General features: G+C 46.2%; 1 protein-coding gene across 1 annotated transcript in view; it reads right to left on the minus strand.

The window, feature by feature from the left end:
- Positions 1–14,518, minus strand: part of LOC110492306 (protein bassoon) — a 175,672-nt gene that overhangs the window by 101,783 nt on the left and 59,371 nt on the right. The window contains exon 3 of the mRNA XM_021566517.2: positions 6,444–8,087. Coding sequence (XP_021422192.2) covers positions 6,444–8,087 — 1,644 coding nt within the window. The remainder of the gene's footprint in view (positions 1–6,443; positions 8,088–14,518) is intronic.

A 14,518-nucleotide genomic window follows, 5' to 3' on the forward strand; every position in this document is an offset into this window, starting at 1 on the left:
TCAAAGATATCACGTAGTAGAACTACATAAGTGTTGCTCTCTACTTTCTGGACGACTAAGTTTTGAGTATGATAGCTAAGGAGAAGGAGACAATTATGGCGTTTGATTGGAAATATGCAGACGGTGTCGAAAAGAGAACACACATAATTCTATTGTATGAAACAGCTGTCTCCGGATTATATCTTCAAACTAAGGGCAACCATGGCATCTGGGACAGAGAGGGAGGAGCGTCCATCCATGTATACGGGTAAGATAGTCTCGCTAGCTACATTTTCAGATATTACACGTTTCGAATTTTGTCAGAAATTCATTTTTCGTTTCAAGTTAAAGTGTACTGTTAGCTAGCTAGCTACAGTTAGCTAGCTACACTTAGCTAGCTAACACTAACGCGCGCTAACGTTACGTGTATGATCTGTGTAGTAATATCATTTGTATCTCAGAGCCATTCGCATTGCTACAGTAGTTGCATTGCTAGTTAGCTGATTGGTTAGCTAACTGCAGATTCATCCAGGGTAGTAACGTTATGAGTTGGGATTATGGTTAATTGTTTAGTTAGCTAGCTACATGTCTAAACAAAAGACTCCACTATGCAAGTAATCATTTCAATATAATGTTAATGATGTCACTGTGACAACTGTTGATAGACGTAGTTGGTAAATTCATTCTGGCTATCTACTCTGATTTCAGCGCCCTCTCGTCTGAGTGTACCAGAGCGCAGAATAACTAACGAATTTACGAATGCTCAACACCCACTGAATAGGGCCGGTGTAAGTAAACGTTGGCAAAAAAGTGTAATTAAATTGTTGCCAGCAGCACAGTTGCAGTCATCAACGCTCTGGATAACATAAAGACAGCCTAACCTGCTCAGCTAGGGCGAGTAAAATGGTCAGAGTGAGCTGTTCTCTCATTTGTGCCTGGAAGTAGCTAGCAAGCTTGCAAACGTTAGCCAGTTAGCTTGCGTGGTTGACTGCGGTTGTTAGGTCAGAACGCTTGGATCAACCCTACTCTGTCACGCCCTGACCGTAGATTGCTTTGTATGTTTCTATTTTTGTTTGGTCAGGGTGTGATTTGGGTGGGCATTCTATGTTTGCATGTCTTGGTTTTGTATTTCTATGTTTCGTCCGGGTATGGTTCTCAATCAAGGACAGCTGTCTATCGTTGTCTCTGATTGGGAATCATTCTTAGGTAGCCTGTTTTTCCACTTTTAGGTGTGGGTATTTCTGTTTAGTGTTTGTTTCACCTTGCAGGACTGTTTCTGGTTTTCCTTTTGTTATTTTTGTATTCAGTGTTCAGTTCCTTATAATAAAGATGAACATGTATCCCGCTGCATTTTGGTCTGACGATTCCTCTTCTTCCGATGAACGCCGTTACATAATCCTTGGCCAGAGCGTCCACTGCGCGCTCTGAACACTGAGAGCGAAACGCTCTGAATTTACAAATGGACAATCTGACAACATTCTGAGTTTACGAATGCCCAGAGCACACTCTGGCACTCCAGATTAAATGCACGAACACAGCCCTGGTATAAACCAGCCTTTAGTCTTGAAATATTTGGTTGTTTAGTACATGGCCTCGTGAATCCTTAAAGAAATGGATGGGGGGCCTCCTGAGTAGTGCAGTGGTCTAAGGCACTGCATCGCAAAGCTTGAGGCGTCACTGCAGATCCGGGTTCGATCCCAGGCTATGTCGCAGCCTGCTGCAACAGGGAGACCCATGAGGCGGCTCACAGCGTTGTCCGGGTAAGGGGAGAGTTTCGTGCTCTAGCGACTCCTGTGGCGGGCCGGGCCCATGCATGTTGACATGGTCGCCAGTTGTACAGTGTTTCCTCCAACACATTGTTGCGGCTGGCTTCTGGATTAAGCGAGCAGTTTGTCAAGAAGCAGTGCAGCTTGGCAGGGTCGTGCTTCGGAGGATGCATGGCTCTCGACCTTCGCCTCTCGCGAGTCCGTATGGTGGGACAAGACTGTAACTACCAATTGGGGAGAATTAAAAAATAAAATGTAAAAAAACGAGATGGGTGTGGCTAAGGCTTAAGAGGGTGTTAACGATGTTGAATGGGTATAGACAAAGAAGAGCTCTCCAGTAGGTATACCAAAACATTCAAGGGCAATTTTCTCAAAAGTGAGGTTCTAAAGCAGAACTTCTAAAACTTCTAAACTTCTAAAGCAGAATTACTTTCCCATTGTCCCTCAACTGTAGTGTATGATATACACATTTCTATCTCTAAGTCTCTACTTTTATCCAATGTAAAAAACACAATTTCAAATGTTGCTACATAAGACCGAATCTCGCCGGTCGGTCACAAATAAAACACCTTCTTTAAAAAAATATGCATTTTACATCTCTGTGCTGCACTAAAATGTTTATTGTTGCCTGAGAGTTGATGAAAATGACAGTGTAATGTGATGTTTCTCATTTCAGCATGAAGTGAAGGATCGCATTGGGAGCAACTCAGACATATTTGCTAACGAGAGGGCAGTATGCTACAAGGTCTGATGAGTCAGTTGGTGTGTGTGTGTTTCTGTGTGTGTGTGTTTCTCTGTGTGTGTGCGCATAAGTGTGCACTTGTACTGTATGCATGCGTGTGCGTATGCAGGCCTGCTTTTATGCTGCCTGCAAGAGTGTGTGTGAAACACAGTGTGTCATCATTCCAGTCCTTCTGGATGACCAGCGCTGGCTGTGATGCCACTGTCCCATCCTCCCTGTCCCCTGTGTTATTTTCTTTCATGCCCTTTCATGTTTCATTACAGGCTGCATGGGAGAAGGCTGGTGCTGGATCAATCACGTCTCCACTGAGCTCCACTGAACTACACTCAGTTCCACTGAGCCACACTGAGCCACACTAAGCCCCACTCAGCTCCACTGAGCTCCACTGTGCTCCACTGAGCTACACTGAGCCCCACTGAACTACATTCAGCTCCACTGAGCCCCACTGAGCCACACTGAGCTCCACTGAGCCACCCTGAGCCCCACTGAGCTCCACTGAGCTCCACTGAGCCACACTGAGCCACACTGAGCCCCACTGAGCCCAATGAGTTACACTGAGCCCCACTGAGCTACACTGAGCCCCACTGAGCCCCACTGAGCCCCACTGAGCCCCACTGAGCTACACTGAGCTACACTGAGCTCCACACTGAGCTACACTGAGCTCCACACTGAGCTCCACTGAGCTCCACTGAGCTCCACTGCCTCAAAGGCCACTCTGTGGTAGAGAAAGGTTTCCATCTGAATGAATTTACAATGAATCCTGCTCTGTCAGGGGCGCAGAGAGAGCAGGAGAGGGAAGATTTTTTCACACTCATAAGAGGGTACAGGAGAAAAGAGATGTTGGTGAGGAAAGGGAAATGATGAAAAGCTCCACAGTGTTACATTGCGATCTACTTCTGTCAGTTCATAACAACACAGCATAAGACACATTTCTTTCCCAAGTGAATGAGCAAAGGATTTCACAATCTCCCTATGTATTAAATCAATCTTGAAAAACATGGAGTGAAGACCATGTGAACACCCTGTAGCTAATCCTAGTATTCTCTCTCTGTATCTCTCTCTCCATCTATGTCTATTTTTCTCTCTCTCTCTCTCTCTGTCCACACAGTATTTTCAGTACTGAAACGCTACTTAACATTGAGCAGCCCACAACCCACTGCTCTAATCTGTATATCATTATTAAGTCTGGAGTGGGAGGATTCAGGATGAAATGGAGGAGGATGCCAGGACTTTGGCCAGTGGTTGAGATAAAGTGCAATGAACACATTTTGTTTAGTGACATGCATTTGAGGGAACTGCAAAAAGAAGGGGCAGAGAGAGAAGAAGAGTGCTTGATTAATAATTCAGAGGATGTGCATTATAAATAGTGAGAGATTAAATATGTAGAGGAGCACAGCGTACTGTACCATCACTACCCTCCAGACCCGGGTTCAAACACTATTTGAAATAGTTTATCTGAGCTTGATTGAGCTGTCCTGGCACAATGGAACCAATGGAGGAGTCACAATGATGAAAACTGCCGATCTGGTACTCTGGACAGACTAGAGGAAATGCAAAAAACATTTGGGCTGCTACCCTCCACAGCCCTCCCAAGGTCTAGCTAGCTGAGTAGGAGAACCCAACCCGGCAGGGAAAAGTCAACAGGTTTTGTTTGGTTCCCCCCAGCCTCCCATTCTTTAGTTTATCCTGAGACACTGCTTTGGATGTCATACGTGTATATTCTCTCTCTCTCTCTCTCTCTCTCTCTCTCTCTCTCTCTCTCTCTCTCTCTCGCTCTCTCTCTCGTTCTCTCGCTCTCTCTCTCTCGCTATCTCTCGCTCGCTATCTCTCGCTCTCTCTCTCTCTCGCTATCTCTCTCTCGCTCACTTACTCTTTCTCTCTCTCTCACATATTTTCACTTCTCATCCCTTCCTCTACCCTGTCTCCCTCCCCCTTGTTGTTGTGGTCCCCCAGGAGCTCTCCCTCTGGACTCGCCACACCACGTGACCCAGCTATAGCGTGCTCTTTCCAGAGTCTCCTCCACAGCCTGGCTCTCCATCCTTTTCAGGAGTGCTGCGTTGCTCGCAGGCCATGACAGGCCTCTCTTCTACTGACAGCCAGCCTACTGAAGGTTCTGCAGTAGCCCGCTACTCTTGAAAGCTTCCTGCCCTCCTTTGTTTGAAGCATAAATTGAGCCGACATTCAGCAAACCGCCTCTGCCCCTTTCTTTCTGTGCGCCCCTAACAGTTTGAATGGGCTGGGATTCCTCTTGGTGTATATTACTTGATTCAATGCATCTTGGTCCCCCATGAAGTCACTAAGGCTGTACTCTGGAATCTATTTATAGCCCGGCCATTATCTGTAGTTCTGACTGGAGGGATGAACATACAATGCAATACTGGCTCTGGCATTGACCCACTGTACTGTACAATATTCCCCACAGACCCTTGGGTAGCACCATGTTAACTCTATGATCTGCAACACTTACTGTTGGATCAAAAGGAGCAATGTTTCATGATCTCAATAATCTGAAATACAAATCATAATGTAAATAATGAAGTTATTTCAAGGTAATATTTAGGATGAAATTGTATCTCACAAGCCGTCCCTGGATCCCATATTTCACAAAGCTATCCATCACCAAAACACGGCCAGTAGGTTTGACTGAATTCAAACCCAGGGACATAAATGCCACTTTATGGTTTCTCCTAGGTTGCTTCTGGCTGTGAGTCCAGTGTCAGCGTGGAGGATTAAAAACACCCATTGATTGGTACACTGCAACAGCACCACTTTACATTCTGGTCACACTCATAGATGAAAGTCTGATCCTCCTTGAATCATAAGGGCTGAATTATAGCGGGAAATACATCTCCCATACATCTCTACATCTCCCATACTCAACCTTTTTCCCAGCCTCCTCAATGTCCATTAAGGAGGATTTCTGACCTGGATCTCTTTAGAGAGGGAGAGAATATAATATAAACTTATCCTCACCAATTTGGTCAACATCTCATCTAATATCCGTTTATGGACGATTTACTAAAGTATTTAGGACAATGAGGAGAGATTTCACCTCTGTATTGCCTACCACACAAACGAGTAGTATAGAATATAGAGGTTGTTTCCGGGACACAGATTAAGCCTTGTCCTGGACCAAAAAGAAAGCTCAATGGAGAATCTCCATCAAAAAATGCTTCTAGGTCCAGGAGTATAGCTAACGTTGGCCATGACTTACTCCCAAAAATCTCCATCAATAAGAGAAGCTGCCTACCAGGCAGGTACCGTACAACCACAAAAGGCCTAGAGACTGAACATCCCTAATGTGGATGGTTTTACTAAGCCATTCAACAGCTTCCTCTACTGTGTCTGTCCATCTACTTTCATCCCTTGCTCCAGCCCTCCACTCCACCGTTAAATCTTTAGTATGCGCATGCAGTGTTCTCAAGGTCTGTGTGCTGATCTATTGAAAAAGGTGTGTGAGGGGAAAAGGGCCTGCTTTGGAGAGTTTCATTATCAATAAATGGAACAATTCTATTGAATACGAAATTAATGGAAGAAAAAACAGATGTTTTGTGTTCCCCACGCTCCCCTTTTGACCAGGTATTCAGAAAGAAATGGAAGAACTGCCTCTATCAATTGGGAAGGCAAACTAATAAGTACTGAATTGTTGCGAGGCAGACATGGTGGAGATGTAAACCTGCTAAGACACTTTTAGGTGTAATTACTGTGAAGAATTGAGCGAGCTGCATTACTCACAACGTAATGACAAACAGGAGCATGGGCCTCAGTGAAGGATCAAGGGCAATGAGAGAGAGAGAGAGAGAGAGAGAGAGAGAGAGAGAGAGAGAGAGAGAGAGAGAGATAAAGAGAGATAAAGAGAGCTAAAGAGAGATAAAGAGAGATAAAGTGAGATAAAGAGAGATAAAGTGAGAGTGAGATAGAAACATACAGAAAGAGAGATGGAAAGTCTTGCTTACCTCCAGGTGAGGCGCGGGGTTGAATCCACATAGGTTGCAGACCTGAGTGTGGCACTGGGTGCAGGAGTTGTAGCTAGGCGGCTCAGTGGTGCTGCCGATGTTGAGCTCCGTTTTACACAGGGGGCATTTGACTTTGGGCTTCTCGGGCTCCACCGGCTTGGGAACGGGCTCCTGTCTGGCCGGCTGCTGCTGCTGCTGTTGCTGTTGTTGCTGTGGTCCCTTCTGATGATGCACAGGTGATTGCTGCTGTTGGGGTGCTTTCTGAGTTGATGTATGTGGGCCACCCATTTGTGGTGCATACGGGCCACCAATCTGAGTTGGTGTGTGGGGTCCACCCATTTGCGCTACATGAGGGCCACCCATTTGGGGTGCTTGTGGGCCACCCATCTGGGGTGCTTGCGGGCTACCCATCGGGGGTGCATGAGGGCCACCCATCTGGGGTGCTTGCGGGCCACCCATCGGGGGTGCATGAGGGCCACCCGTCTGGAATGGTTTGGCACCAGGAGGTCCTTGTTGTTTGTTGGAAGGCCCACCCCTGGCAGGGGAGGGCTGGGTGGATGGTGTCCCTGAGAGGGGGTCCACAGAGGCCAGGGTGCTGGCTGCCTGGTTGAGGAGCGATGCCCCAAAGCCAAACAGTTTGGTCAGGCCGTCCTGGGGCGGTTGCCCCTGGGGAGCGGCGGGCCGATGGGAAGGCGACGAGCCGGCGCTGGCGGCCTGGCGGCCGCCCTGGTGCTGCGGGGAGCCTCGGCCCAGGTCTGGCTGGGAGGGTGCCTTGGCCATGCCCACAAGGGGGACTGCCCCAGGATGGGGAATTCGGGGCTGGCCGGGACCTCCAGGCCCTCTCTGGCCATATGGGATGTGCTGGGGGGAGCTTGTCGTTGACCCAGGCAGGGAAGCAGAGCCGGGTATAGGGTGTCTCTGTAGGCCAGGAGAGGTCTGTGGCTGATGCTGAGCTTGGGGTTTGGCCTGAGGCTGGTGCTGCGACTGGGATTGACCATAGGGCTGGGATTGACCATATGGCTGGGGCTGAGGTTGGTTTTGGCCGTAGAGCTGTTGCTGGGGTTGGGATTGACCATATGACTGAGGCTGAGTTTGGCTGTAGGGCTGTTGTTGGGGCTGGGATTGACCATAGGGCTGTTGCTGGGGCTGGGAATGGCCATAGGTCTGAGATTGACCATGTGGCTGGGGCTGAGTTTGGTTGTAGGGCTGTTGCTGAGGCTGGGATTGGCCATAGGGCTGGGGCGGAGTTTTGCCAAAGGACTGGGGCTGGGACTGACCATAGAGCTGGGACTGGGATTGGGATTGTCCATAGGGCTGGGATTGGGATTGTCCATAGGGCTGGGACTGGGATTGACCATAGGGCTGGGCCTGGGGCTGGGATTGACCATAGGGCTGGGATTGACCGTAGAGTTGGTGCTGGGGCTGGGAGTGGGGTTTTGACTGTGGTGGGGGCTGGGCCTGGGGCTGAGGCTGGGGTTTTGGCTGGGCTGCTGGCTGAGCTGGCTGAACAGGTGGTGGCTGGACTATGGGTTTGGCTTGGTGGGATGGAGAGTGGATCTGCTGCTGGCTCTTGGAGCGTGGGGTGGTCATGTCAATGCCCAAGGCCCTCTGCATCTGGCAGTTGAGACAAAGCCACTCCTGTACCTAAGGAAGACAAACAAGAGAAAATAGTTTGTTAAAAACACAATTACACCGATTAATTTCTCCTTTTTCATCTTTTATAATGAAACAAGTAACTGGGCCACTCAAGGACATTCAGAGACTTGTTCTGAAGCCACTGTTGCGTTGTCTTTGCTGTGTGCTTAAAGTCATTGTCCTGTTGGAAGGGGAACCTTCACCCCAGTCTGAGGTCCTGAGCTCTCTGGAGCAGGTTTTCATCAGGGATCTCTCTGTACTTTGCTCAGTTCAACTTTCCATTGATCCTGACAAGTCTCCCAGTCCCTGCAGCTGAAAAACATCCCCACCAGCATGATGCTGCCACCACCATGCTTCACCATAGGAATGGTGCCAGGTTTCCTCCAGACGTGAAGCTTGGCATTCAGGCCAAAGAGTTCAATCTTGATTTCATCAGACCAGAGAATCTTGTTTCTCATGCTCTGAGAGTCCTTTAGGTGCCTTTTGGCAAACTCCAAGCGGGCTGTCATTTGCCTTTTACTGAGGAGTAGCTTCCGTCTGGCCTGATTGGTGGAGTGCTGCAACGACGGTTGTCCTTCTGAAAGGTTCTCCCATCTCCACAGAGGAACTCTGGAGCTCTGTCAGAGTGACCATCGGGTTCTTGGTCACCTCCCTGACCAAGGTACTTCTCCCCTATTTCTCAGTTTGGCCGAGTGCCAGCTCGAGGAAGATTCTTGGTGGTTCCAAACTTAATCCATTTAAGAATGATGGACGTCACTGTGTTTTTGGGGACCCTCAATGCTGCAGAAATATTTTGGCACTCTGCCCCAGATCTTAGTCTCGACACAATCCTGTCTCGGACCTCTACGGACAATTCCTTTGACCTCATGGCTTGGTTTTTGTTACATGCAAAGTCAACTGTGGGACCTTATATAGACAGGTGTGTGCCTTTCCAAATCATGTCCAGTCAAATGAATTTACAACAGGTGGTCTCCAATCAAGTTGTAAAAACATCTCAAAGATGACCAATGGAAACAAGATGCACTTGAGCTCCTCATAGCAAAGGGTCTGAATACTTGTGTTTTTTATATGTCTAAAAACCTGTTTGTCAATATGGGTTATTGTGTGTAGATTGATGAGGAACATTTTTTATTGAATCGATTTTAGAATGAGGCTTATGGGTGCTGAATCAGAATTAGTTAGGTAACATAGATAAATAAGATGTTTTATTTACATGATATGCTTATGTGAGATACTTGTCATTAGAATGTTTCCCTTTGGACTATAGGGTAGGCAATTGCACGTATCCCTTCTCAGCTAGGGCTCAGTCACTTGGGGCCCAGAGAGGGGAGAGGTCAGGCTTGTCTTCATATGTGAATGCATCTGTTAAACCATCTGGTGCTATGCAGAATATCAGAAGGGGAGGAGGACAGAATGGAACATTGTCTTCTTATGTGAATGTGTCTTTAACTATTCTTAAACCATGTGAAGGGATGGCGTGATTAATGGGGAACCAATTAAGTGTCTCCACAATGTCTGTACGCCAGTCACTCCCTCCTTTTCCCATTGGGGGGAGGAGTATGGCAGTGTCTGGAACCATTGTATGTCCCCTCTGATGTTGCACTTATCTTGAGATAGTATATGACCTAGAGGCTCACTCCCCACTTGTCCAGGTGTGGGGAGAAGAGGGGGTTTACTTGAGATGGGAGAATATAATTGTTGACAATTGATATATGCCATTGGATGAGGTAATGTTTTTGTACTATGAAGTACCAGGAATGAGATTAGAACCTCGTTTTAGAGACCAAACTGAACGATAATTTATAGCTAATGCTATCTGGCTATGGGATACTCCTCTCTCAAGTAAAAGGCCCTCTGTGAAGTTTTCCTAAGATCTGTGGTTCGTCATGTAAGTTGAGAGGGGTGTATCTTGGCTATAAAAGATCTTGGTATTCTTTTGTAGGGACTCTCAGAATTCATTATAGACACTGAATTGATCTGAGAGTCAAAGGGCTATAGTGAAGCTCATATTATTAAAAGAGGAAATTTAAGTATAACTCTGACTGGTGTGTGGTTTCCAACTCTCCTCATTTAGTAATACAGGAAATTACCACGACAGGCTGTAACGTAACAAAAAGGGAAGGGGTCTGAATACTTTCTGAATGCACTGTACAAGTGAATTGTGTCTATGTATGTTTTCATTGTCCAAGTCTTGACCTATTTTTTTGCCCCAGCCTCAAACTCAGCCCCTGTGTGTAGCTAACTGACCCTCTCTGCCCATTCATTGCCATATACCCATTGTTGTTGTCCTAGCTGTTTACCCATTGTTGTCTCACCCGTTGTTGTCTTAGCTCTCCCAATCAACACCTGTGATTGCTTATGCCTTTCTCTAATGTCAATATGCCTTGTATACTGTTGTTTAGGGCAGCTCTCTTTGTTTTATTTTACTGCGGAGCCTCTAGTCCTGCTCAACATGTTTCAGATAGCTCCCAGCCCCCACACACGCGGAGACCGCACCCAGCTTAACTGGCGCCTCCAGAGATGCAACCTCTCTCATCGTCACTCAATGCCTAGGTTTACCCCCACTGTCCTCGCACCCTGCCTTACCCTTGTCTGTTCACTATGCCCTGAAACTATCCTACCACGCCCATAAATCTGCTCCTTTTATTCTCTGTTCCCAACACACTAGACGACCAGTTCTTATAGCCTCTAGCCGTATCCTCATCCTACTCCTCCTCTGTTCCTCTGGTGATGTAGAGGTTAACCCAGGCCTTGTGTGTCCCCATGCGCTCTCATTTGTTGACTTCTGCAACAGTAAATGCCTTGGGTTCTTGCATGTTAACATCAGAAGCCTCCTCCCTAAGTGTGTTTTATTCACTGTTTTAGCACACTACGCCAACCCTGATGTTCCAGCTGAGTCTGAATCCTGGCTTAGGAAGGCCACAAAAAATCTGAAATTTCAATCCCCAATTACAATATTTTCCATCAAGATAGAACTGCTAAAGGGGGCGGAATTGCAATCTACTGTAGAGAGAGCCTGCAGAGTTCTGTCATACTATCCAGATCTACAGATCGAGCTTCTACTTTTAAAGATCCATCTCTCCAGAAATAAGTCAATAACGGTTGCCGCCTGTTATAGACCCCCCTCAGCTCCCAGCTGTGCCCTGGACACCATATGTGAATTGATTGCCCACATCTAACGTCAGAGTTCGTACTGCTAGGTGACCTAAATTGTGATATGCTTAACACCCCAGCCGTCCTATAATCTAAGATAGATGCCCTCAATCTCACACAAATTATCAAGGAACCCACCAGGTACAACCCCAAATCTGTAAACATGGGCACCCTCATAGATATCCTTCTGGCTAACTTGCCCTCTAAATACACCACTGCTGTTTTCAATCAGGATCTCAGCGATCACTGCCTCATTGCCTGCATCCGTTATGGGTCCGCGGTCAAACGACCACCCCTCATCACTGTCAAACGCTCCCTGAAACACATCTGCGAGCAGGCCTTTCTAATCGACCTGGACCGGGTATCCTGGAAGGATATTAACAGTCTCTATAGGGGTGCCACAGGGTTCAATTCGCAAGCCGACTCTTTTCTCTGTATATATCAATGATGTCGCTCTTGCTGCTGGTGATTATTTGATCCACCTCTACGCAGACAATACCATTCTGTATACATCTGGCCCTTCGTTGGAGACTGTGTTAACTAACCTCCAAAAGAGCTTCAACGCCATACAACTCTCCTTCCGTGGCCTCCAACTCCTCTTAAATACAAGTAAAACTAAATGCATGCTCTTCAACCCAATCGCTGTCTGCACCTGCCCGTCCGACTAGCGTCACTACTCTGAACGGTTCCGACTTAGAATATGTGTACAACTATAAATACCTAGGTGTTTGGCTAGACTCTAAACTCTCCTTCCAGATTCACATTAAGCATCTCCAATCCAAAATTAAATCTAGAATCGGCTTCCTGTTTCGCAACAAAGCCTCCTTCACTCATGCTGCCAAACATACCCTCGTAAAAATGACTATCCTACCGATCCTTGACTTCGACGATGTCATTTACAAGATAGCCTCCAACACTCTACTCAGCAAATTGGATGCAGTCTATCATCCATTTTGTCACCAAAGCCCCATATACTACCCACCACTGTGACCTGTATGCTCTCGTTGGCTGGTCTTCACTACATATTCGTGGCCAAACCCACTGGCTCCAGGTCATCTATATGTCTTTGCTAGGTAAAGCTCCGCCTTATCTCAGCTCACTGCTCACCATAGCAACACCCACCCGTAGCACACGTTCCAGCAGGTATATTTCACTGGTCATCCCCAAAGCCAACACCTCCTTTGGCCGCATTTCCTTCCAGTTCTCGGCTGCCAATGACTGTCTGACTGACGTGCCCAAAGTAAAGCCAGGATATGCATATAATATGTACCATTGGATGGAAAACACTTTGAAATTTGTAGAAATGTTAAAATAATGTATGAGACTATAACACAATTGATATGGTAGGAGAAAATCCAAAGGAAAACCAACTGGAACATTTCTTTTTTTGAGGTGGAAGGCTATGAGTCCTATGCAATTCCAGCTCCCAGGTTGCAATTCCTATGGCTTCCACTAGATGTCAACAGTCTTTGTTCAAGGTTTCAGGCTTGTTTCTTCCCAAACGAGGGAGAACTTTGAGTTTTGATACTGGGAGTCAAAGTTGGAAATCAGTCTGTGCGTGCGCAACGAAGAAGATGCGCACTTGCTAATTTTACTTTTCTATTTAAAAAACTTCTTTCTGTATGAAATATTATAGTTTAATTACATTTTAGGGTACCTGGGGATTAAATAAAAACATAGTTTGACTTGTTTTAACAAAGTTTAGCTTTTTGGATTCCTTTCTCTGCATGTTGAACGAGTGGATTACTCAAATCGATGACGCCCACTAAACAAACTTTTTGGGATATAAAGATTGATTTTATCTAACAAAATGACCATGCATGTTGTAGCTGGAACCCTTGGGATTGCAAATCAGAATAAGATCTTCAAAAAGTAAATTCATATTTAATCGCTATTTGTGATTTTACGAAGCCTGTGCTGGTTGAAAAATATTTTGATGTGGGGTGCCGTCCTCAAACAATCGCATGGCATGCTTTCGCTGTAATGCCTATTGTAAATCGGACAATGCAGTTAGATTAACAAGAATTTAAGCTTTTAACTGATATAAGACACTTGTATGTACCAAGATATTTAATATCCATAATTTGTATGATTATTTATTTGAATCGCGCCCGGCAATTTCACCGGAAGTTGTTGACAGGTGTCCCGCTGGTGGGAGGCTTTGAGCCGATCATGCTTTTTGCCTGGTCCCAGATCTGTATGTGTGTTTACCGTAGCCAAATGGTCTGACTATCGTAGTTGGCAAAATCACGTACAAATCTGGGACCAGGCCAATCTTCCTCTGCACACACACATGCAAGCACATATGTACAAACATGCATGCATCTACCTACATCCTCACACACACACACACACACACGCACACGCACACGCACACGCACACGCACACGCACACACACACACACACACACCACTTTGTGTCCTGATTGTCAGTCATTAATCCAGGGGGTCACTTTAAACTAATCAAACTAATCCAGTGGTAATCCTTTTCCCCCTGTGTTCTGTCTCTCCATCTCTCCACAGTCTCTCTCTGTCTCTCCACCAACTGAATGGAAGGATGGAAGAAGGAGGTGTCCTGTTCTAATCATCCAAGGCATTATCATAGCATCTCAGCCCGTCTCAATGCACCCACTCATCACTCCTCCAGAGCAGTGCAGCAACGTGAGGGAGTACTCAGGAGCTCTAATTTAATCTGTCATTAATTACTGGGAGAGCAGGGGGCAGTGGGGAGGTCAGCCCAGGAACTAGGAACTCTACTAAGGACTAAGAGGATAGATGAGAGACACAGCCAGACAAGGGTGATGCTATAGATAACTTTGGAGTTGGAGTTATATCAGAGATGTTGTTGTTTTAGAATTGCAAGACTCTTTTTTGATGGTAGTGTCATGATGTTGGCCTGGGGGTAGGTTTATGACAGTCATAAATACCTCTTCCCCCCTTTTTCCTCTCTCTACCCTACTGATGTTACATTTGCAAAACCCTTGGTTAACATAGAGATTCTGGGAACATCAGAAGGTGGGGGGAAATGAACTATATTCTGGCAATCCGACCAATTGAACATATGCGGTGGTACTTAATGAATATGATGTCGGTTCAGTTGTCATCTGAGACATTCTCATCAATGATAAGATGACATAAACTCTACAGTGGAAAGTCTACACTTCAGAGTTATCGGATTCACACGGAATTGTTGTTCAACTTAAATGTTTGAATATGAAATTATTCGTGATGGGATGAAATGTGATTTTGGCTTCTAAAATGTGAGATTTGGGTTTTCATAAGACAGG

This window comes from Oncorhynchus mykiss, chromosome 16 (genome assembly GCF_013265735.2).
Source record: "Oncorhynchus mykiss isolate Arlee chromosome 16, USDA_OmykA_1.1, whole genome shotgun sequence".
Taxonomy (NCBI): domain Eukaryota; kingdom Metazoa; phylum Chordata; class Actinopteri; order Salmoniformes; family Salmonidae; genus Oncorhynchus; species Oncorhynchus mykiss.